The sequence below is a fragment of the Myodes glareolus genome, chromosome 1, assembly GCF_982192425.1.
Source record: "Myodes glareolus chromosome 1, mMyoGla1.1, whole genome shotgun sequence".
Classification (NCBI taxonomy): Eukaryota; Metazoa; Chordata; class Mammalia; order Rodentia; family Cricetidae; genus Myodes; species Myodes glareolus.
In genome coordinates, this window is record NC_142026.1 from 110,325,899 (window position 1) to 110,348,227 (window position 22,329).

Genomic DNA, 22,329 nt, shown 5'->3' on the forward strand with positions numbered 1-22,329 from the left:
AAACAGCATGTTAGTAACTACATTTTTACTAGGACACACCCGCAAGGTCAGCATTTAGAAGGCAGAGGCAAGAGGATCAGGAATTTAAACTTTGCCTTGGCTACAAAAATGAATTCAAAGTCAGCTTACGCTACATAAGATTCTGTGTCACCTCCATTAAATTACAGATTTCCACCTGAAATACATTTTCATTTAAATCAAAATTAAAATGACACTTTGACTATGACTTGAAGCATATTTAAATCCAATTTCTATTAAAAACTTGGATTCCACTACTGTGCTATAACTATAGTATCTTAGAAACAGAATTTTAATTTTATGGCAAATAAGAAAAAAGGCGAAGGACTAAGCCCCCCACTTCAAAGCCCAGGAGTACTAGCTCCATGGAAGGGCGGTCTGCAGTGCTCACCACAGATGGAGCTGGTTCTGGTTGGTCTGGGCAACTGCAGCCAGCGTGTGAAGATGGCTCAGGAGCTGAACTCTGTAATGTGGCTGGATGTGGTGCATGCGATAGCTGAACATCTCCAGAAGCGTGTGCAGAATGCCCCAGGCGTTGGACTTGAAGACAGTAGGTAAGAGTTGACCTAGAAGAGCAAGAATTCCAGGCACCAGTTACTAAAAAAGACATACCTGAATATATTTAAAGAATGTCACACTCAGGTTATATGCAAAAATATGACTACAAAAACACATACACACAAGTACATACATAGTTCTATTTGTAGGGGTAAAAATTCAGAGCCTAAATACAAATCTGTAGCTACAAAATTCTCCATTTTGCTGGTTCCCCTGGACTGATTTCTCTCCACCCACCGAATCCCACTCACTATCTCCTACAGCCACTTATGAAATAACCAATCTAAGGTTTAATATTAATTATATACTCTTTGGCTTATTAGCTCAGGCTCCTTATTAACTAACTCTTACATCTTAAATGAACCCATTTCTATTATTTTGTATTTTACCACACGGCTTGTGGTTTGCTACCTCTTGCTTCTTGGGCAGCTACATGGCTTCTGCCTGACTCTGCCTTCTTTGTCCCCGCATTCAGTTTAGTTTTCCTGCCGGCCCTGCCATAGGACAAAGCAGCTTCTTTATTAACCAATGGTAACAAAACATATTCATAGCATACAGAGGGGAATCCCACCCCACACACTGAATTTATCTTTCCTTTCTAGAGTTTGACAAGTCAGCCTCAAGTTATTATGGAAAAATAAAACGAAAGCAACCACACACAAAAAAACAAACAAACAAAAACATTAAAGTCTATCAAATTTCTAACTTGCCTCACTTCTCAGTTATCTTTTACAATATTTTTATAGAGTTAAGGTTTTCAACCTTTTGAGTGTGAGATTCATTCCTCTCTCTTTTTATAGTGCTGGCAATTAAACCCAAGGGGGCTCCATGACCTAGGCTGGCAATGAACTCTTACACTCATGTAATTTTCCTGCTCACCCTCCTCACCGAGATTACCACTGCAACTATCACAACAAAAATAGTCACTTTTATTTTTTTTGAGACTGTTTCTCTGTGTACCTCTGGCTGTTCTCACTATGTAGACCAGGCTGACCTTGAACCCAGAAATTAGCCTGCTTCTGCCTACCAAGTGCTAGAATTAAAGGTGTATGCATCACCACTACTAAGCCAGATTTAATTTTTAATTTAAAAAAAGGGCTAGGCTTGGTGGCACTCACCTGCAATTCCCACACTTGGGAGGTAGAGGCAAGAATCACAAGTCCAGAGCCAGGCTCACCTACATAAAAAGTGAGAGGCTAACCTCGACTGTACTAAAAAAGGCCAAAAGACTAGACCAAAACAAAAAAGCTATCATCTTTCCTTGCTTATTCTTGCTTCCATCCAAAGAAAATTGGATTCACTTCTGAGGAAAAGCAGTTAGTACGGTTAGAATCCATACTTCTGGGGACGAACCACAAAACTGTGCAGTTAGAAAGCACCTATTATTTACAATTGCTAATACTAACACTGTCTTCTGTTCCTACTGCCAGACTCCGCACTCACTTCACTCACCCAGCACTGCGGCCTCTAGGAATTCATTTACATGGCAGAGGCCCCTGTCCTGCTTAGGGCATCTAAGCACCTAGCACATTACCATTTTCCTGCCATGCTACTTCCAAACAAGCTTCCATCCCGACAGACATACGGAGCTCGCCTGCTGGCGCTCATCATCCGCCACAGAGCCCCTCATTCGCTTGCTTTACTCCCTGTCCCCTGCCTCAGCAGGCCGGCCTCATGTCAATGAGCTGCTCACTGCTGGATCCTCAGCACTTGAAGAGTACTCCTTGAATTAATGACTGTTTATTAATTGATTAATGAATAATCATTAGAAACAGCAGTGAAGTTTGTCTTACTGATAAATCCTTTGATGCCCAATGACTCTATTTCCATGTAGACCAGTAAACGACTGTAAGTCTCCACCAGAGCTGGAGCTAACGCGACACTGGATTTTGCATGAGCAAGTTTTATCACTCTAGTTGCAATGCTGTGTATAAGGCTGAGGAGAAAAAAGAGCAAAATGAAAAATTATGTCTATATAAACACAGGAGGTAGTCTACTCAGCAGCAACTTAAAAGTAAACTTATAAACTTAAACATCTGAAATGAAATGGTCCCAATGGACTCGGCTCGCTGGGTATGTTCAAGCTGTAGGGCACTCGGTAGTGATGGCCTGAACTACATGGTAGGAATGTAACGGTGGAAATGAACTGTAGGGCCGGGGGTGCAGCAGTTTCAACACTCAGTGAAGAGCAGCGTCTCTGAACACGACATAAGCGCATGCTTGAGAGCTGCTAGCCCGTTTTCCTCTCAAATAGGTAACTAGATGTTGTGAGGAGTAAGAAAACCTTAATCGCAAAATGACTTAACAAACTATTGCTAAGATCCAAGTGCTTGGTTCGGACAGGGCTATGCTCAAATTTGTCACATATGCAAGTACAGTAACATATGGTCTAAAATGTTTATCATTTCAGAGAAAAAAGCAAGGCTTTTGTAGAGCTGACATGCAGACATGTTTCTCTGGCCTATATAGTGTTGTCTTAGGTTTGCACCAATACTTAAAAATTGAGAAAACAGAAATTTCTGGACTGAAAACCTAGATATGGCAGCGCCCTGGTACCCACGCTAGCTAAACTGCCAGCTCTAGTGAAGCCCACAGCTGTCATGCTCGCCCCCACACACTCCTGCGTCTACATGCACTAAAACCTGCTTCTCACCACGCTGTGCCGGGCTTCACTACAGTCCCAGGCTGCTCTGGGCACTTGAGCTCTAGTGCCAACAGAACTTTGTTTCTAGAAAACAAACACAACTCTCAAAGTGTCCAATAACTCAGTAAGGTAAAAGCCTAACATTTTAAATTCCAGGACTCAGCAAGTCTCCTTTCAGAAAACTGTTATATATATTATATATATATATAAAATTATATATATTATATATATAATTATATATATTATATATATGAAAAAACCAAAAACAAATGTACCTACAGATGGTACAAAGACTCTTATGAAGGTGATCTCCATCAGCTTTTCCTTGATATGAAGATACTACCAAAACCTCAATGCCCAGCAACATAGAGTGGCTGCTTACAGCCTCATAAGAAACTTGGGTTGTAGTAATCCAAGTGTTTTGGGGAAGAATCACGTGAAAAGGTGTTTATACAGGAAAAAAAACAAGATAAACAGCATATTTTTGAGAACAACACATATAATAAATTCACAAATGTAAAAGTTTTCCATGCTCATCTATTAGGAAAAGGATAAGGGCATCTACTTCATGCTCCTCTGTATAGTCTGTAATTTCTGTAGTTAACAGCATTCATTTTTGTGAAGAAATGATTTCTTAAATGCATTGGCCATACACATATATGTATGCATACACACTTATAATTATATACAAAAAGTTAATACCAACCAGATTTTTTTTATCAATTCCCAGATATGGGACCAAATAAATAAAATGGACACACCTCATCTTGGCATGAACTGTCAGAGAGTCCAGGAGATTCATTGGTAGGGGGGTTATAGATGCTGAAGCCAAGCAGCTCGTCCCAGGGAGAGGTACTCTCATAATTCCATTTCCATAGATAGTTTCTACTAGTGCTCCCATAGGTAGTGTAAAGCACTCTGAATTTGTGGAGTACGCATTACACAACAGGGCAATCTTATAGTCATTCATCTGTAAACTTTTATTTCTCAGACTCTGTTGAAGGAACCTAAAATATCACATTTATTGAATAAAAAAAACACAAATAACATCCATGAAGCTAACTTGCATGTTAAAAATTTCAATCATATGCAGTTACTAATATTATCTTTATTCTACAGTTTCTGGAGTCATACAGAGTGATTTTGCATATTAAAGATTGGGTAATATTGCAGATTAAACTTCATCCTAATTTAACAATTAATGGCTATTTGTAAAGACATTATGTATAATGCACTATATTAGGCTAAGTTTCAGAGAATAAAGAAATAACTCACGAATGAATTTTCTTAACTGCTTAAAAATAACAAGTACCTTTACTATTGACTTTTTATAAGATAGAAGCCAGATGGACCATGGTACAGGCTCCTATGCAGAGATCTGGCAGTTCTGGAAAGGAAGTTCAGCCGTCCCTAACATCCCTTGACTGAAGCTCAATTCTATCTAAGCAGGGCATTTCCTCTGAGCCGTCGAGGCTTTGGAACACACATGAGGGAGCACGACAGCCACATCGGGCCACTCACCTTGCCCATCCCAGGGAGAAAGATGCCTAAGACAGATCATGCTCAAATCATGAGCCCTTGGGAAATCATGAAATATTTTCATGTTGATAAAAGAAACTTTAAGTTACTATTTTAAAGTGTAAAAACAAAAGTCAGTCTTGAATGTCAGAAAAATACTTAGTCACATAATCAGACTCAATCAGGTTGTTTTCTGATGCTGCCTTAGCCAATTTCTGCCTTCTGGGTGGTATGGGGCGATATCAATACCACATGAATAGTGAAGTCAATAATGGTCTACAAGCCATTGTTAATGAATACTGCAATCAATCTGGTCTGCAAGTCACTACTAATGAAATAAAGCTCCAAGTAAGAAACAACTTACTCATGGTGAAGCTTTAGGGAATGTGGTATTGGGATCTGAAGATTGGAATCGTCATTTTGAGCTTTTCTATTAAGATGAATCCAAATACACGTCATTGCAAAGGCATGCGTTGACTGGGGCTTGTTAATATCAGGAACTGGAATACACTGGAAAATATTAATTAGTTTGCATATGAATGAGAACTAAATGGTCACATGAATACAAATCCTTCACAGAGTAACTCTTCAAAGTTCCTGTTTTAGTTTAGCCAATAGCTCTTTGACTATTTACCATTACAATGAAATCTTACAACTGTAACATTTTTGAAAAAATGATCTAGTTGGTATGTTTCTACTTGTGAACAAAAAATAAAAGATGCTTAGCCAAGCGTTCTCTATTACAGAACTATTGAACAAAAGTCATTTAATTTTGAAAAATTAAACAAATTCCCAAATTGTAACAAGTTGAGATAAATATATAAAAGAATAAAACTTCACAATGCTTACAGCAATCCAATCCTCTTTCTGCAAAATGTACATAAACTGGATAAGTTTAATCACTCTGGTGAGTAATCAGTAAAACTTACTTCCTTTTCTGGATACAGCAGATCAAAGAGCTTCATGACAGGAAGAAAATCAGCAAGTGCATTTTTCTGAATACTTCCAGAAATGAACTGGAGCAGAACCCACATCAGATGATCTCTGCCTTTAATCAGTCCTCGCCCTGCTAACTGTAAAAAACGTTAAAGTGCAAATGCAGACACAGCCACTGAAGATGCGGAGTTAGAGCCCTGCGGCTTGCTCTTAACAGAGCACCTTGACGCTACAATCTAGATCTAGTCTATGACCCCGATGGCACACATACTCTAAAGGCCTGGCTCTCCGCTGATGGTGATCCTGAAACCAGTGGAGTGCTTAGAAGGCAGGGGACGGAGGTTATGTCTAGGGAGCACACATTTGAAAGGCTATGTGGACAGTGGTCCCTTCCTCTTTCAACTGACAAAATGCCTGTAGGTAACTCTGGGATACTGTCCTGATTAATGATTGATAGGGGATGTCCTTGCCTATGAGGAGCAGCTCCCTGGGCAAATGGTCTTCACTTGTGTAAGAAAACAGGCTGAGAAAGCCATGGGAAGCAAATTGTAAGTTGCATACATCCATGACCTTAACAACAGTTTCTAGCTCCAGTTTCCTGACTATAGTCCCTTCATGGTAGACTATAAACTGTAAGATGAAATAAACCCTTTCTTTTCCAAGTTGTTTTTGGCCATGGTGTTTTATCATGGCAACAGGCACCTAACCCAACTAGGACATAAGGCACAATTACTGTAATAAAGCTGCTCATAAGTGTATATATATGTATACACATATACATACATACATAAATATACACATAAATACATATACATTTATGTGTGCATATACGTTCCCCTCTATCGTAGAACTCTTTGGTGGTACTACACTCTTTTCATTTTGTGTCATGTTGTCCTGGCAATGTGACTGTGTAGAATGAACAAGAAATCAGTTTTTATAGTTAGAAAGAAACCATAAAAGTTCCAAGAAGAAACTAGGGAAGCCTTTTATCCCAGCACTTGGGAGTCAAAGGCAGGTAGATCTCTGAGTTTCAGGCCAATCTGGTCTACGTAGTGAGATCCAGACCAGTAAGGCAACATGTGAGACCCTGCCTTTAAGAAAGAAAGAAAGAAAGAAAGAAAGAAAGAAAGAAAGAAAGTCAGAAAGACAGAAAGACAGAAAGAAAGAGAATGATAGATTGATTGATTCAGGCCCCGACTGCTGTCCTCTCTGAAGCCAGTATCACTGGCAGTGCTGAAAGCAGTCTAAACCATACCAATTAGCAGGTAACGTGGCTCTGAGCCAAGTATGCTGTGGTACCTACCTTCTGATGGAGAGAAAGGACCATATGTGGAAAGCTGGCAAACTGGAAAAGCACAAAGAAAATGAGCTGACTGGAGAGATGCTGCCACAGGAGCTGGCTTGTTCCCCCATCGTCAAACTTCTCCTCGGTCTCAGACCTCTCCATGGCATACACCACCAGGTCCACCAACTGGTCCTCCAGCACAGGGCAGCGCTGCTTGTGCTGTAGGGCAGAGATTAAATACAGTATTCCAAAAGCCTCCTGGTTAGTTTCAGAAGTCACCAGTTAATGGGCATTAATTGTAACAAGAGGCCAAGAAGCATGGAATGGAGTTGAAGTTAAGGTTAGATCTAGTCAATTAAAGCTGCATCATGTTATATTACCATACAGAATAAGTTTCATGAAAAATATTTTTCATTTCTCCTGCTTCTAATTAATTTGGACTGCAGAATTATTTCCATTTGACAAAAGGCAATCAAAGCAATCTACTCCTTTGTTAAGATAATAGATTAAAGTGGACAGGATAGGGAGATACCATCATTTTTGCAACCTAAATCGAAAAACAAATTTCCAGAGATTAACTATTTAGAAAAAGCAAATGAAACAACACGTGTGCTTTAAAGTAACAACTCCAAGCTTACAGTTCCATCACTAACAGAGGAATGTCTGCTCTTCAATGTGTAGCAATAATCCTGATATTGAAATGAAAACCTCTCCCATAACAAAAGAGAAACTTATCTGAGATAACCTCTATTCTTCCCTTCTCTGAAGGTCAAACACAATGCAGCTTTAATTTTAAATTAGATCATTTTAATATCTAAAACAAGAAAAAGAGCTGATTTAAACACTAACAATGAAAATGCAACTTCCCTTTCTAGAGGCAAAAAGATTGTGTTTTAAAAGTGATTTAAATGTACTTTTAACAGAAGAATTAAGCTATATTTTAAAAGCAACTTCATTTTTTTCTTTATAAATGTATTATGTAGTAGTAGGCAGTTGGAAGCCTTTCTAATGAACACAATTACTAAAATATAGACCATTTTTCCTATACTTTAGATGTAATTATCGATGTCTTTTGCCATGAAAAAGGGATATTTCTTGAATTTATAGAAAAATGCAAAATGGGGACAAATCTGGAAAGAAACCAAACAATGCACTGCATCCCCTCCTTGCATGCTTTGCCAGCTCCACATTGTAAAGCTCCAATATGGCTGCACTTTCTCAATGCATGCAAATAAAACAAACATCTACCCAAAACAGTAAGCATCAATGGTTGGTTCATAGTCTAGTTCCCCCAAACACAAGGCCATGATCACAGGTCAACCACGTTACAGGTTACGAAGAGCAATAGTAACACCACCAGCTGAGACTCCAGGACTTCTCCTCCAGATGTAGTCATCAGTATGAAGCAGAGCAGAGCAACAGACAACACTACAGACTAGTTCTCAAGTCAGCATGCAACTATTGTGTACAGGGCTTGAAATTCACTAGTTCTGCCAACCACCAACAACCTAAGAATGGGTCCGACAACACGAATTTAGAGCGAGATCATCCAAAGTAAACAAGAGTCAGAAAAATTTGTGGAAAGAAGGAAAGCCAGGATTTCCAGTAGGAATTTTTCTTTTCTACTAGTGATGAGAATTTGCTCCTACTTTGGAGACTAGCCAATTTGTCAACTACTCCTCCATCCATGGTGGTCTTCCATCAGTCTACTTCAGGAAAAAAGAACAGACTAAATAAAATTGGTGTTTAGCTCCTGAGCCACTTTGGAGTTTCCCTTTCTTATATTAGATATTTGTTTTTTGAAAGATTGGATGTTTACCTACAAGTTTTCAGGCAAGTGGTGATGGCCACAAAGTTAAGGGTTTAAAGAAGAATGCCAAAAATATTAGCATTTTAACAAAATCAAAGCAACTGGGAAATTCACAGTTCAAGCTGATGTTCTTTCAGCACATGCCACGTCTCACGTTTTCACCCGTTTCTCAGTTAAGAATCAAGTACACCGGAATCTCTCTGCCACCTCAGGTCTTGGTATCTCACGGGAGCAGAATATGTACTGGATGGATTACTCTGGATAAAGTCAGGTACTTTCCTTAAACTAAACTTAAAGGTGGGATTAAGCACATTGCTTTATTTGCCAATTGACAGAATCAAAAGAAGAAAGGCCTGAGATACATAGAATGACCTATACGTCTACTTTTAAGTAACCTTTGTGTCAGGCAGACCGGTAGAGCTGACCAGACAGCCTGTGGAATGCAGTGCTCCAGCTCTGCCTGGGGTACCTAAGCAAGACCCTATGTGAAAAAACAAAGTTTAAATAAATAGGTTTAGTTTTATGTTTTGGGTTTTTTTTTTCTCATGTGTGTGCGTATGTTTTAAAGTCAAGATTTTGCTACATAGCTCTGGCTGACCTGGTACTCACTATGAAGTCCAGGTTGAACTCAAACTTGAGGAAATCTCCCTGCTTCAATCTCCTGAACTCTGGGATTACAGGCATGACACACAATTACTTTGCTTTAGTTTTCAATTACTATAAAATAGTTACATGAAAACAAAAAGTCTTCATCATACTTCAGATTGTCTCATAAAGTGGACCAGTGAACATTTTAAAGACACTTTATTTATAAGTTACTAGACTAGCATAAATGTTGAACTTTTAGTTTATAGTGTATCTATACGCATATTTATTTTAAACCTGTTTTTAATGATGAGAATATCTAAATTTTGTATTTTAAAATTATTTCTCCACATAATAGTTCAAACTATACTAGACCTTAGTTTACCCATAACCGCAGCGTGCCCTGCTTCTTTCCCACCATGTGGACAGCTGGTCAGCACAGCTGCTGTCTGCACTCACCCAGACTTGCTACTGAGTGGCATGGGACGCTTTGTACGGAACAGCTCCCTCTCCGTTACACATTTCAGAAATTTTACTTACAAGGGTTCAAATTAATGCTACATAGTAATTTACATCAATTTTAAAGCTGTCTATTTAGGACAAGTTGGGAGGTGTAAGTCTCAAGCCTATTAATCCCCTACTTTTACCAAGGAAGCTGCCAATGAGAACCAGATCCCCATGTTAGTAAACAGCTCCCAGAGGCATTTCAGAGAGATGGTAGCCAGAGTCGACACACAGCTTACAAATGCTTAAGAAGTGTAAATGAGTCATGCTTTTAGTTGTAAGAAAAAAGATAGAAACTCTGACGTGAACATAAAACAAACATTTTTTTCTTTTTTCCACATTCTACCTTGCTGTGGCTGTGGAACGAGGTTATTTATGACCTGTCTGCGATCAATTTTAGGATTAACCGTAACCTAATTCCTACTGGAAAATGCAATATGGACAGGTCATAAAGTCTTCAGGCTTTAATTATTGCACTGTTAGAGAAAGGAAAGAAAGTACAGCAAAGGGCACATAGTTCTGTAATGATAAAAGATGCAATAAGATGATTTGATCCTTTTATTCATGAATTTATCCTCCATGTTCTCCTTTTATACTCTGCTCTCCATATGTAAAATAATATACCAAGGCATGTCAGCGTATTATCTTACATTGGTAGATTCCCCTCACTATAGAGTTGCCTATGGCAACCATTACCCATGAATTGTGAATTTTTGACAATGTTTACACTACGGTGGGGCCAAAACTAATAATGTTCTGTCAGCATTTCCATTATAAACTTTATTTTTAATGGATCTATGTCTTAGTCATAAACTTTTTATAGGTTGAAACTTATTAAAATGATCAGATCACAAATACCCTTCGTGGAATTATTTTTGTCAATTTCTATTTTGAGGATAGCTGCATCCTTCCCCCAAAGGAGGGGGGTAAGCCACAGATAGCTAAAGATATATGGGGGATGTACTTGCAGCCCAAATGACATTTAGCCACCAAATTTAAAAAAAAAATGAGTCAAGTATGATTTAACTTTCACTGCAAAATTAGTTTTAAGACAAAGTGTGAAGCATTCTTGCAAAGTTAACTAATACTTACCTCTAACTCAAGTGAAAGTGGACCAGTTAATGACTTGGATTTAAAATGTCAATGTGACAGATTATAGAAGGTAACTGTCAGGTACTGTAATGGTCAAGGAGTTTCAGTTTCACATGTACAAAGGCTCTTTCAAACAAGGAAACTTGGTAAATTTTTTTAGAAGAAAAAAAAAACTGAAAATAATAAAGGAGGTACTACTACTGGCATGAGTTTGGCATGCAGTTTCAACACTGAGCAAGTTTTATGGCCAAGCCGTATGTCCGTAAAAATAGGGCTTTATCAATGGAAGCACTGGTACAACCTTCACTATAGTATTGCAAACAGCAACGCTACTTAAGAGAGCCTAGACAAGAGCGTCTTTTTAAAATCAAAAAGCTGGTCTATTTTAATATGCTGGGCTCAAAAATTGTTAACAAAAATAATTGGAACCACTATTTTGCTTAAAATCTCAAAGGTGCAGAGTCCTGGAACAGACTTGGGACTGCATACAAGTCTGGCTTGTCAGATGTAGCCAGTGGTTTTCTCCTCCACAGGCGAGCTTCAAGTGAGGAGCCCACTCTAAGAGAAGGACTGACAAAGAAGGGTGTTTGTCAAGAGGTGTGGGGTCACCTAAGAGTGTGGCATTTCTTAGTCAATCCCCATATTTCCAAAAAAGCCTTCCCTGTTTAAAGCTCACCACTCCAACTTTTAAAAGCAACATATCTCTATGAAAATGTTTTTTTTCTTTCTTTTTTAAAATTGTTTTGAATTTTTAGGCAAATCAACAGAGTATTTTTGTTGCTGCTATTTGTTTTTCTTAATAGTCTGGAAAGACAAGAGTCTATCACCAATCTTTCCAACTCTGAAAATCCCATCAGGCTAACTTTAGCCTGAAAATGAAAAGAGTAAAATGGAGTGGGGGAGAACGCCATCAAAAAGTGACAGGCTTTACTGAGTGCCAAGTGTTGTCTCTTTCTTAAAAAACAAGAAACCAAAAATATATATCAAAAACAAAACGCCAAAAATAAAAACAAAAACCATCCACCAAAAAGAACTCTCACATCCCAAGAAGGTTTTTCAGTGGCCTTGGTCTCAGCATGGTCCCGCCAATTTCAAGCCCCGACCATACACGTATTGTCTAAATGAATCAGTGGCTACAAAGCGGCCAGCGTATCGTTAGTCACAATACAACAGTAAGGTTGTGAACATACCTGAGCAATGTTCAAGGTCTAGAGCATTGGAGGATGGGCAGGACAAGACAGGACAGAACAAAAATAAAGGAAGAAAAAAAGAAAAGACAAAACAGTGACTATGAGGCCAGCCTCAAGAAACCCAAAGTCAGCACAAACCCGCCCACATGTCAAACCACTGAAACCAAACAAACACACAACAAAAAAAGAAAAAAAGAAAGAAAAAGAAAAAGTCAGCAAGGCGGCCACTCTGAAGATATTAAGGGTTATAAAAAGACACCCAAACAACAACAACAAAAAGGTCAAAAAATATGGTTAAGTCATGTGTAGGTTTCTCTGGCAAAAGGTAACTTGAAACTGGCCTTATAGAAAAAAAGCAATGCAAAACAAACCAACTTTTAAAAATACCTCCCTTTAAATATAAACATTCTTAATGCAATATATAAATGATAGAAGACAACATTGTTGAATAAGTTTAATACTGAAAAGATCATCGAAGAGTTCTTAACTGTTTTGCTTGGTTAACTATGGCAAAGAAAAATAGAGAAGAACAGTGCAGATCTACAGATTTGATTGGCTTCCAGCATAGTACAGTACCTGCTTATTTAAACCTAGCATATTGCAGACCATATCCCTGGAATAGGGCTGCTCCAATACATATCTCAACAAAGCAGTCTGTGGTTCAAACAGATCCTTTAAAGGAAATAAAAAAGAAATTACTGCTTCTAGATTAACAAATGTGAATGCAAATTATTTGGAATTAAGAGTAAAACCTCCCAAGGAACTTGTTACCTTTCCAGTATGCGAAATCTAGTAGGGAAAAAATTATATTTAGTGTTTACAGGTTATGTTTCATTTGAAAACCAGGGTGAAAGCCTTGTGTGAGGTCTTTTAAGGGTTTAAAGTCAAGACAACACTAAATAGAACGAATCAGAACTTCTTATTTCCTGAAAACACAACATTTACAGTTTCCCATTTCAAGAGTCTCTTCTTAAAATAAAACATCAATTTCATGTGTCAGTTTAGATAGGCTTTGTCCTTGGTGACAGATAGTCCTTAGACACAATGAAGCATCACTACGATTTCTGCTTCCCTTCTGTGCAAAGCTGACAATTTCCCAGCAGTTTCTCCATATCTAAGCACACAATTTCTCGTTACTAAATTCAGTTCATACAACTACTACTATGATGGTACATCCAAAACCAGAACCATTTTCTGAGTCTACAGCTATTTTCTAAATGATCACCTACAGCTCTAGCATCCCTCAATCTAAGCTTCTGGGTCCTGCTTCTCTAGTAAGACTGTCGAACAACCTTAGCACTTAAACACACAGTTTTAGGAAAGGAGGGGTTTACGCCCGTGCCACTTCAGAGAACCTGCACTTAGCATACACTAGTTCTGAAATAATCAGTACTTATAAACACACAGAGTCAGCTTTCTAGCACACACGTCTTCTTCATTTCCGTCTGTGCCGGCAGAGCCCTCACTCTCAAAGTCCCTGCAAAATCTACTTCAAACACTGTTTGCATAATGGTTGCTCGATTGAATTATTATGGAATTCTGAAATGAATGGGGGCAATTTATGAGCGAATTTTTAAGACATGCTTTAAAACTATACTAGTGGAATTGTGAGGAAAACTGAAGAACCGCTATTGCCTTAATACAATCTTTTTTTTTCTAAATGGATCCTGCCCCTCAGTTCACTCCAGCTCCACACTGACTTGCTGCTCCTTTCTTCACTAACGCTGTATCTGCGGAATTGATAGGAGACATCCACATCCTTTCAAGTCATTTTAAAGGACTCCTTGTGAGGCTGGAGCGATGGCTTGGCTGGTAAGAGGGGTGGCTATTCTTCCAGGACCCGGGTTCGACTCCTGGAACCTAAAGTGCAGCTCACAACCACCTACAACTCCAGCTTTGATGCCCTCTTATGACCTCCACAGGCAATCCATTCATGTGGCATATGGACATACATGCAATGCATAACATTTGTATACATAAAACAAAAAATATGATAAAAATTTCAACACACACTCACACACACACACACACACACACACACACACACACACACACACACACACAGGATCCCTGAGCCATTTTAAAACACAATAACCAGTAAGTGCTGGTGTGTAGACACAGGTCAGTTTTTGCTTGCTTGGTTTTGTTTTGTTTGGCTGAGACAGGGTGTCACTCTGGTTTAAAACTTACGATGAAGGCCTGGATGGCCAGAACTCATAGTTTCCTCTTGCCTCAGCCTTATAAGTTCTGGGCTTACAGACATGAGCAAACAATAGGTTTTGTGGACACAGTTCTAAGGACAACTAGACTACAAAGTTAGTGTAATCTGCAAGACTGCTTATTAATGCAGTAAGGGGACTGCTCTTCCTTACCAGAAAAATCCCCAGTGACGACAACAATGCAGCCTCTTTACGTCAACATTAAACTTAGAAACATGATGTCAGACAGCCACATTTGTCATCAGAATCAGTGCAAGGGAAAGACTCTTCTGCTTAGAAACCTAACCAAAGAGAATGGATGCAGTGCCCAAATGCTCTCTTCCAGCTAACCACTAGTGCCAAATTTGAAAAGGGTAGGTGCCAAAAGACCAATAGTAATGTGTGCAGGTCCTGAGTTCAAGTCATGACTCATTTCTTTAAATGTAGAGTCTTAGACAAGAACTGTACTTATGGAGAGTTTATCTAAGTACCACTAAGGCAAATACAAAACCACAGAGTATATCTGGGTACCAGAATGACATAAAACCCGTAGGCAGATGTGGCAGAACACAGCTGCCATGTCAGCACTGGGAGGCAAAGACAAGGAGGCCACCATAAGCTAGAGGCCAGACTACTGCACAGAGCTCCAGGCTAGCCAAGGCTATATAGCAAGACCTTAGCAAAAGAAATGGAAATCAAAGACAAAACCAAAACACACACCGTAAAATATAATAAGTCATAAGCTATCTTTCTTTAAAATATTTACTTTCCCAGACTATTAAGAGGCACCTGGCTTTGGACACGTGACAATATGGGATGGTGACTCTTAGATGGCCAACACTGGATTAATACATACCTTATCATATGGCAAAAGGCCTTTTAGAGGAAAGCGAAGAGTTGCGGGGTCCAGTTTCCAAGAATTACAGATGGCTCCCGAGTTGTTCACAACTGGCAGAAGACTACAACGGCCTGAACACATTACAAAAATATTTATATGTAAACCTGACCGAGGCAACGCCGGATTCTTCATACCTCTTTAATATTTAATGAATATACATGCTCAAGAGGCACTGGTTTAAATGCCTTTCAGTGCTGTCAGGAGACTTAAGAATGAGAATTTTTAATAACTGAATTTCTTTCTGATGACTGGACAATCAATTTGTACAAGGTTTTCAAATTCAAAACTGTTGCATTTTGTTTAAGTGCCTAAGACAGAGGTCAGCAAAGTACAGTCCATGAGCGGGTGCCAATCTGTTGTAGGAGGAGAGCGGGCTGTGTCCTGCCGCCCAGCTAGCTTATACCCCGAAATAATTACACAGGAACTGTATTCATGTAAACATTGCCTGGCCCATGATTTCTAGCCTCATATTGGCTAACTCTCACATCTTATAACCCATTTCTATTAAATCTGTGTAACACCACGAGGCTGTGGCTTACAGGGAAAGATCCTAACCTATGTCCGTCTTGGGCCGGAGATTCATGGCATCTGCCTGACTCTGCCTTCTTTCTCCCAGCATTCTGTTCTTTCTACTCTGCCTATCTTAGCTGCTGCCCTATCTAAAGGCCAAGGCAGTTTCTTTATTTGATCAATGAAAACAACACATAGAAAGAAGACCCTCCTACACCACGAGCTAAATCTACCTGGCTATCTGCTTTTGCAAAGTTGTAATGGCACACAGATGCGTTTGCAATTCGGCAGCAAAGCTGCAACAGACTGTACAACACAAAGCTCCCAATGTTCATGAGATGGGTATGCACAGATACATGGATCTCTTTTCTAGGGTGAATGCTTTCTACTTTTCTTTTGCCGGATCTCTGCAGAAGACTTTGATATAGCATACGCTGACCGCCTACACAACAGCAACACTTAGTTGTCCCATAGACAACCCAAGCTCAACCCATCTGAAATAAACTCAACATCTTAAGACGTAGTTCACTTCTGTAAGTCAGGTAATGATATTAATATCTAATCAGTTACAAAAACTAGAGCTCAGGATTTTCTGTCTAGAATCTATAGTTTATTTTTATATTCCCAGTGCCTAAAATTGTACTGACTTGTGAGAAATGCTCAATATCTGATCATTTTTAAAAAGGGGGTCCATATTCCCAGAAAGTTAAATGGATATCATAAGTTTTAGAAATATATTTGGAAATATATTTCAGCATTGAAAGATTATCAAATGAGAGAATCAAACCAAACATAAGAAAGTAGATAGCTAAAATATCCAAAGAAGAGCTAAGGTGTGTATTTGGACTGGAAGAGTCTGGTATTCCCTATATGATGGCCCCAGCAGAACAAGCCTGCTGACATTCCCATGGTCTAGCGTTTAAGAAGCATTTTCAGGCTAAGAGATGGAGTTCGGCTGGGGACTGCTCAGCAGGCATGAAGCCCTGGGTCCCATCCCCAGACCACATAAACTGAGTGTGGCAGCACAGCGTTGTAATCCTAGCCTGAGAGGAGGATACAGGAGAATCAGATGGTCAAGGCCAGTTTGGGTTACACCAGACCTTGTTTTAAAAATCCAAAAATAAAATACAATAAAAGTTATGCCAAGCTAATTAAAATATACCAAATAAAAAGTGCTCCTAGTTAGAGCACTCCTAGAACGGTCCTATGTGAAGGTCACACCCATCTACGATTTCTGTCTTCACCATATTCAAAGCACCTAAAAATCAACATTACTGCTTTCCTCGAGTGTCACAAAGGGGCGAGCCACTCACAAAAGGCCACCTTTCAGCTTTGTCCATCAGACTCAGTCACAAAAGATCAGATATTGTGTAATATACTAAACAACTTTAAATTATAATCTCACCACAAATGGAGTTTATCCTTGCTGTAGGCCTGAAGGTGTCCACAAAGTCTGATACCAAGTTTCCTAGTAACTAAAAGAAAACAAATAAATATAAAAATAAGACTAAGATTACCCAGCATAGAGTGATCAACCATTGGAATTTAAGAATTAAATAAAAAATTGTACATAAAAAATTAGTACAAGTCTAGCACAGAATAATTACTCAATTACTAGTGTGTTCTTTTTCTTCCAGATACTTGTCACTCCAAGTGTCCCTAAGTTATAAAGCTGTGTATTTTTTAAGCATGTAACGTAAGAACTGTCTTGATGAGTTAATAGAGATATAAAACAAATATATTATGCTAAAAACACATTTATTGGGACAGTGATATGGCTCAACAAATCAAGATGCATGACACCAAGCCTAATGGCATCAGTATTAATTCCTGGGACACACACACAGACAGAAAAGAAAACTGACTTGTGCAGGTTAGCCTCTGGTCTCTAACCATATGCATGGTGTACATGGTCCATACACACAAAATATTAAGTGTAAAAAAATATACTCTCCAAGGATAACATAACCATTTGAAAATGTGCATATGACACTCTTCTTCCTCTGGAACCCCTCCCACACTAAGGAGTCAGCCTTACTTTCCCTATGTGCATTCTGCTACATAAATTATTATCTTTCAAAGGGGGCTGTGGGGTGAAACGGTTCATCGGGTGAAATGAATTACTGTGTAAACCTGGTAACCTATGTTTGAACACAGGATCCCACTGAGGAAGGAGAAAATCAACTTCCAAAGCTGTCCTGACTCCACATTCATGGTATGGCATGTGCACAGACATACATATTTTACTAGCTAATCTTATGTCAACTTAACACAGGCTGAAGTCATGTGAGAGAAGGGAACCCCAACTGAGACAATGCTTCCATAAGATTAGGTTGTGGGGAGCCTACACATGCGTGCACACACACACACACATATAGTCAATTTTAAAATTTAATTTTAACAGGGTAATTCCCTTAAAACATATATAAAAATTAAGGGTAATTTACAATAGAATGTATTGTTGGTAGTAATACATTAAAAATGTTTTAAATATTCATAGCTATAAGACAGTAACAGAAGAAAAATCTTAAGAGTACAGTGGTGGGGTCATTCCTGGGCCAACAGTCCTGAGTTCTATGGGAAAGCATGCTGAGCAAGCCATGGGGAAGCAGGCCAATAAGCAGCACCCTCCATGACTTTTGCATCAGCTCTTGCTCCAGGTTCCTGCCCTGTTTTGAGTCCCTGTCCTGGCTTCCTTTAGTGATGAAGAGCAAAAAAGAGGTATAAGCCAAACAAATCCTTTCCTCTCAAGTTGCTTTGGCCACAGTGTTTTATCACAGCAACAGTAACCCTAACTAAAGACACACACACACACAGAATGTGTAACACACATACACGAGTATATATGCACACAAGCAATACAATTAATAAAGATTTGATAAAACTTTGATAAGAATTTAAAATTTTAGACAATGCAAAATTTACCCAATGTGGAAGTTTTCCCTCAGGATACAATTTCCTGATCTCTGTGACTGCAAAATAGGCTGGCAACAGGCAGGCATTTCGTTCCAAGATATAAGCTATAACCTAAAAGAAATAAAAAGGTAACATTATTCTTGACTAGTCTCACACATCAAGACCTTTAAATACAACAATAGAAAGGCATTTAAAAATGAGTCAGTAGGGCTGGGAGATAACCCAGTTGGTAAAGTGTTCGCATCTGCACATACCTGCAAAATGCTGACACAAAGACACACTTCTGGTAATTAAATAGGAGGCACAAACTCAAGAGGACTGTTATACATCATGGCTCCAGTTAGTCAGGAGATATTACATACTTGAAATAGTTATGTGGATCTTAAATGTTTTATCAAGAAAAAAGATTACAAGGGAAGCATGTCTGAAATTCCAACACTTGGGAAGTAGAGACGGGAGAATCAGGAGTTCAAGCCTATCCTCATCTCAGCTGAAATCAGTTACATAATATCCCACCTCAGAAACAAGACAAAAGGCTGTGAGGTAAACTACGCTAACTGTTTGACTTAACCATTCCATAGGTATATGTGTATACATGTACACACACACACACTCAAAAAGCACAATTATTATTTTAAAATTTAATATTAACAGAGGAATTCTCTTAAAACATGTATAAAAATGAAGGGTAATTTACAATAGACTGTATTGATGGTAGGAATACCTTAAAAATGCTTTAAATATTCATAGATATAAGACAGTAACAGAAGAAAAAAATCTTACAGTATTATCAGTAGTTTCAAAAAATAAAAGTGGCCACTGTCTTATAATCATTTCAAATACTTTAGTATCTATACTCCTATCATAACTAGCTAGTAAAAATTAAAATTTTTAAATTTCCTTTTGAAAGACAGCAGCATCTTTAAAAAAAATGACTTGGGCTAAGATGCAGCTCAGTGTGGCAAAGCACTTGATCAAAAAAAGAATTGATTTTATTTTATTTTCGTAGAGGGAAGAGAATGCTCTACAACTACTGCACGTTACTTGTGTGAGTGTTGTGAGTTACATGCACGCGTGCAGCTGTCCCTGCCTATGCACGTGCATTCAGAGGCTAGAGATGAGTATAGGTGTCTTCTTGCTGTTTTCTGATAGGTTGGCTGACAAACAAGCTCTTGGGATCTGCATACCTCTGTCCCACAAGAACAGGACTATAGGCATGGGGGACAGGGCACATGCCTGGCATTTTTTTTTCCATGCCTGGCTTTTTTTACAGGTATCCTAGGTATCTAAACTCTATTTCTCTTGTTTAACATCAACTGCTCCTTCCCACTGAGCTGTCTCCTGAGCGTCAGTCACTATAGGTTTTAAAAGCACTCATTTAAAAAAAACCTAGACATGGGAGGCTATCCCCAATGAATTTCAGGCATGTTTAAAATTAAATTACCTCTCGTGCTGCCAGAAGCTGCTGGACAACAGCAGAGCTTACTGTATTTGGAATTGTCAAGATTTTCTCCAAGATCACTTTCAGGAGATCTCGAACACCCTAATAAGAAAAAAGATGACATAGGTTAAAACAAAACGTATAAAGTCTTCTATGTGAGGCAGAACAGTCAGGTTTCAGGAAGGTCACACTTTAAAATTTTCCAAATCAGAGGTAACACGCTTCTAACACAACCCTGAGAAAAACAGAATAATACTCCACAATAGGACAGAATTCTGCATAACATCTTGTGATGAAAATCCCTCAAAAACAAAAATGGAACTTTCTATACTCTGCCAATCTTTTCTGGCCCTCAAAACAGTCGAAGGGTTCCTCCTGTTCCAAAGATTAAAAAGTTCAGCTTTACTGTAGACAGAGATGCATGTGAAAACCCCCTGGATACAAGGTAACAATACTCAGTTTGAGTAAAGAGAAAAATCATCCGAGACAACTTCTGTGATTAATTTTAAGGTTGGCTATGATTTACCAGTAACTATCCCCCTGGTCATTATTGGGTCATTTCTTATTGAAGAACATGCAGACACAAAGCACAAGGCCATGTCGTGGCAGTTCCTGAACAAACAACAGCAACCGGATGGAGTTAAGCTGAAAGGCTGTGCAGCTGTGCAGCTCCGGAGCTGTACCGGGAACTTCAGCGAGAGGCTGTGCTGTTACTTTTGGTCAGGAGCAGAATCCTGAAGACAAAGGTAAGGAAGGACATGATTCTAGAGAGATCAAGGCAGAGCGCTTGGTCCACAGACCCCTGCTCCACATTCTTCATTTCACGAAGCAATGAAAGACTCTGGCATCCAACATGGATTCTGACTCACGACACCCCATTTCACCGTAACAATGTATCAGTCCTGCATATGTTTTCAAATGTTGGGAGGGAAAACACTGTAAACCAACTGAGTCATTTTAAATCCCTTCAGCACAGATGCAAAAAAGTCAAGTTATGAATACTCTCTACTTTGTTCCTCTCACGTGAAATAAGATATACATCCTGTAAGAAATAATCATGTCTTAAAGCAATCACTTTTTACAATGAGGAAATAAATGATACCTTGTAATCCACTCCTCCAATAATTTTCCGAACCAGCTTAAACGTTAAGGCCCAGAGCTGTGTTCTTTCCCATTCAAGAGTGTCAGAGTTTATCAAAGATTCACAAACCATCCTAGGGGATAAAAAGGAGAATTCCGGTTATGAGAGAGAACTCTATAAGTTTTCTAACAGCTATGGTCTGTGGATGCTGGGTACTGTAAGCTCCAGGCCAAGCATGTTAAAGTGTTCCAGGGATATGTAACACTTCCTGTCTTTTACTTAGAAGACAACTCACACTTTAAGTAGAACTAAATGATAGTCACTATGCTATATTTTCATTAGAAAAAAACTATCAAAAATTTTTGGTTAAATATTTATCATTACCAGGAGGTGACAAACTGTATTTTTTTTCAAGGTGACTACATTACATATTCCTTTCTATATGTTTCTGTGAAATATGACACTGATACATACCCCTCGGAGAGTTAGAGGGATGGTCTATGCTACCTGGGCAGGTTTACCGCTATGGAAAGAATGCAAGGCTATATATATCTTGACTATATTCTTTTTGCAAACTTTTGAACTCTACCATGCTATGAGAAAGTCCAGCTCACAACAGACAATACCTATAGTCCCTGGACGACAGCCCCAATACATGTTGCAGGAGTTAAGTGAGTATAGTGGCATTTCATTTGTATTTTAATAAATAAAGCTTGCCTGAGGACCCGAAAGGTAAAACAGCCACCCTGGCCAGACGTATAGACCAGGCAGCAATGACAAACACCTTTAATCCCAGTAGCCACACTAGCTTGCCAGAGAAACCAGGCGGTAGTGGAAGTAGAGAGGATTATAAGGCAGGAAGAGAGCTCTCAGGCTCAGTCTCATTCTGAGATCCCTGGAGGCAGGATCGCCACTTCAGACTGAGGTGAAGGTAAGAGTCAGTGGCTAGTGGCTTTGCTTTTCTGACCTTCAGGTTGAACCCCAATATCTGTCTCTGAGTTTTTATTAATCATGCTTCAAATGAGCATTGAAAGCTTCTTTCTAAAGGACTTCAGCCCTTGCTACACAGGACTGTAATGATGAAGCATTATGAAAATTAAACAAAAACGGCTGTCGGGATGATTCAGCAATCCAGAGCTCACACT

At 38.9% G+C, this 22,329-nt stretch overlaps 1 protein-coding gene across 2 annotated transcripts in view; it reads right to left on the reverse strand.

Annotated features, from left to right (window-relative positions):
- Positions 1-22,329, reverse strand: part of Med23 (mediator complex subunit 23) — a 43,299-nt gene that overhangs the window by 16,896 nt on the left and 4,074 nt on the right. The window contains exons 5-17 of one of the 2 annotated variants that reach the window (XM_048425220.3): positions 21,206-21,317; positions 20,107-20,205; positions 18,672-18,773; positions 17,152-17,221; positions 15,195-15,307; positions 12,717-12,812; positions 12,141-12,158; positions 6,978-7,178; positions 5,668-5,811; positions 5,103-5,248; positions 3,982-4,227; positions 2,370-2,512; positions 410-584 (exon numbers count right to left, since the gene is read on the reverse strand). In XM_048425220.3, the coding sequence (XP_048281177.1) occupies positions 410-584; positions 2,370-2,512; positions 3,982-4,227; positions 5,103-5,248; positions 5,668-5,811; positions 6,978-7,178; positions 12,141-12,158; positions 12,717-12,812; positions 15,195-15,307; positions 17,152-17,221; positions 18,672-18,773; positions 20,107-20,205; positions 21,206-21,317 (1,665 nt within the window). The remainder of the gene's footprint in view (positions 1-409; positions 585-2,369; positions 2,513-3,981; positions 4,228-5,102; positions 5,249-5,667; positions 5,812-6,977; positions 7,179-12,140; positions 12,159-12,716; positions 12,813-15,194; positions 15,308-17,151; positions 17,222-18,671; positions 18,774-20,106; positions 20,206-21,205; positions 21,318-22,329) is intronic. The other variant, XM_048425221.3, reaches the window with a different exon arrangement.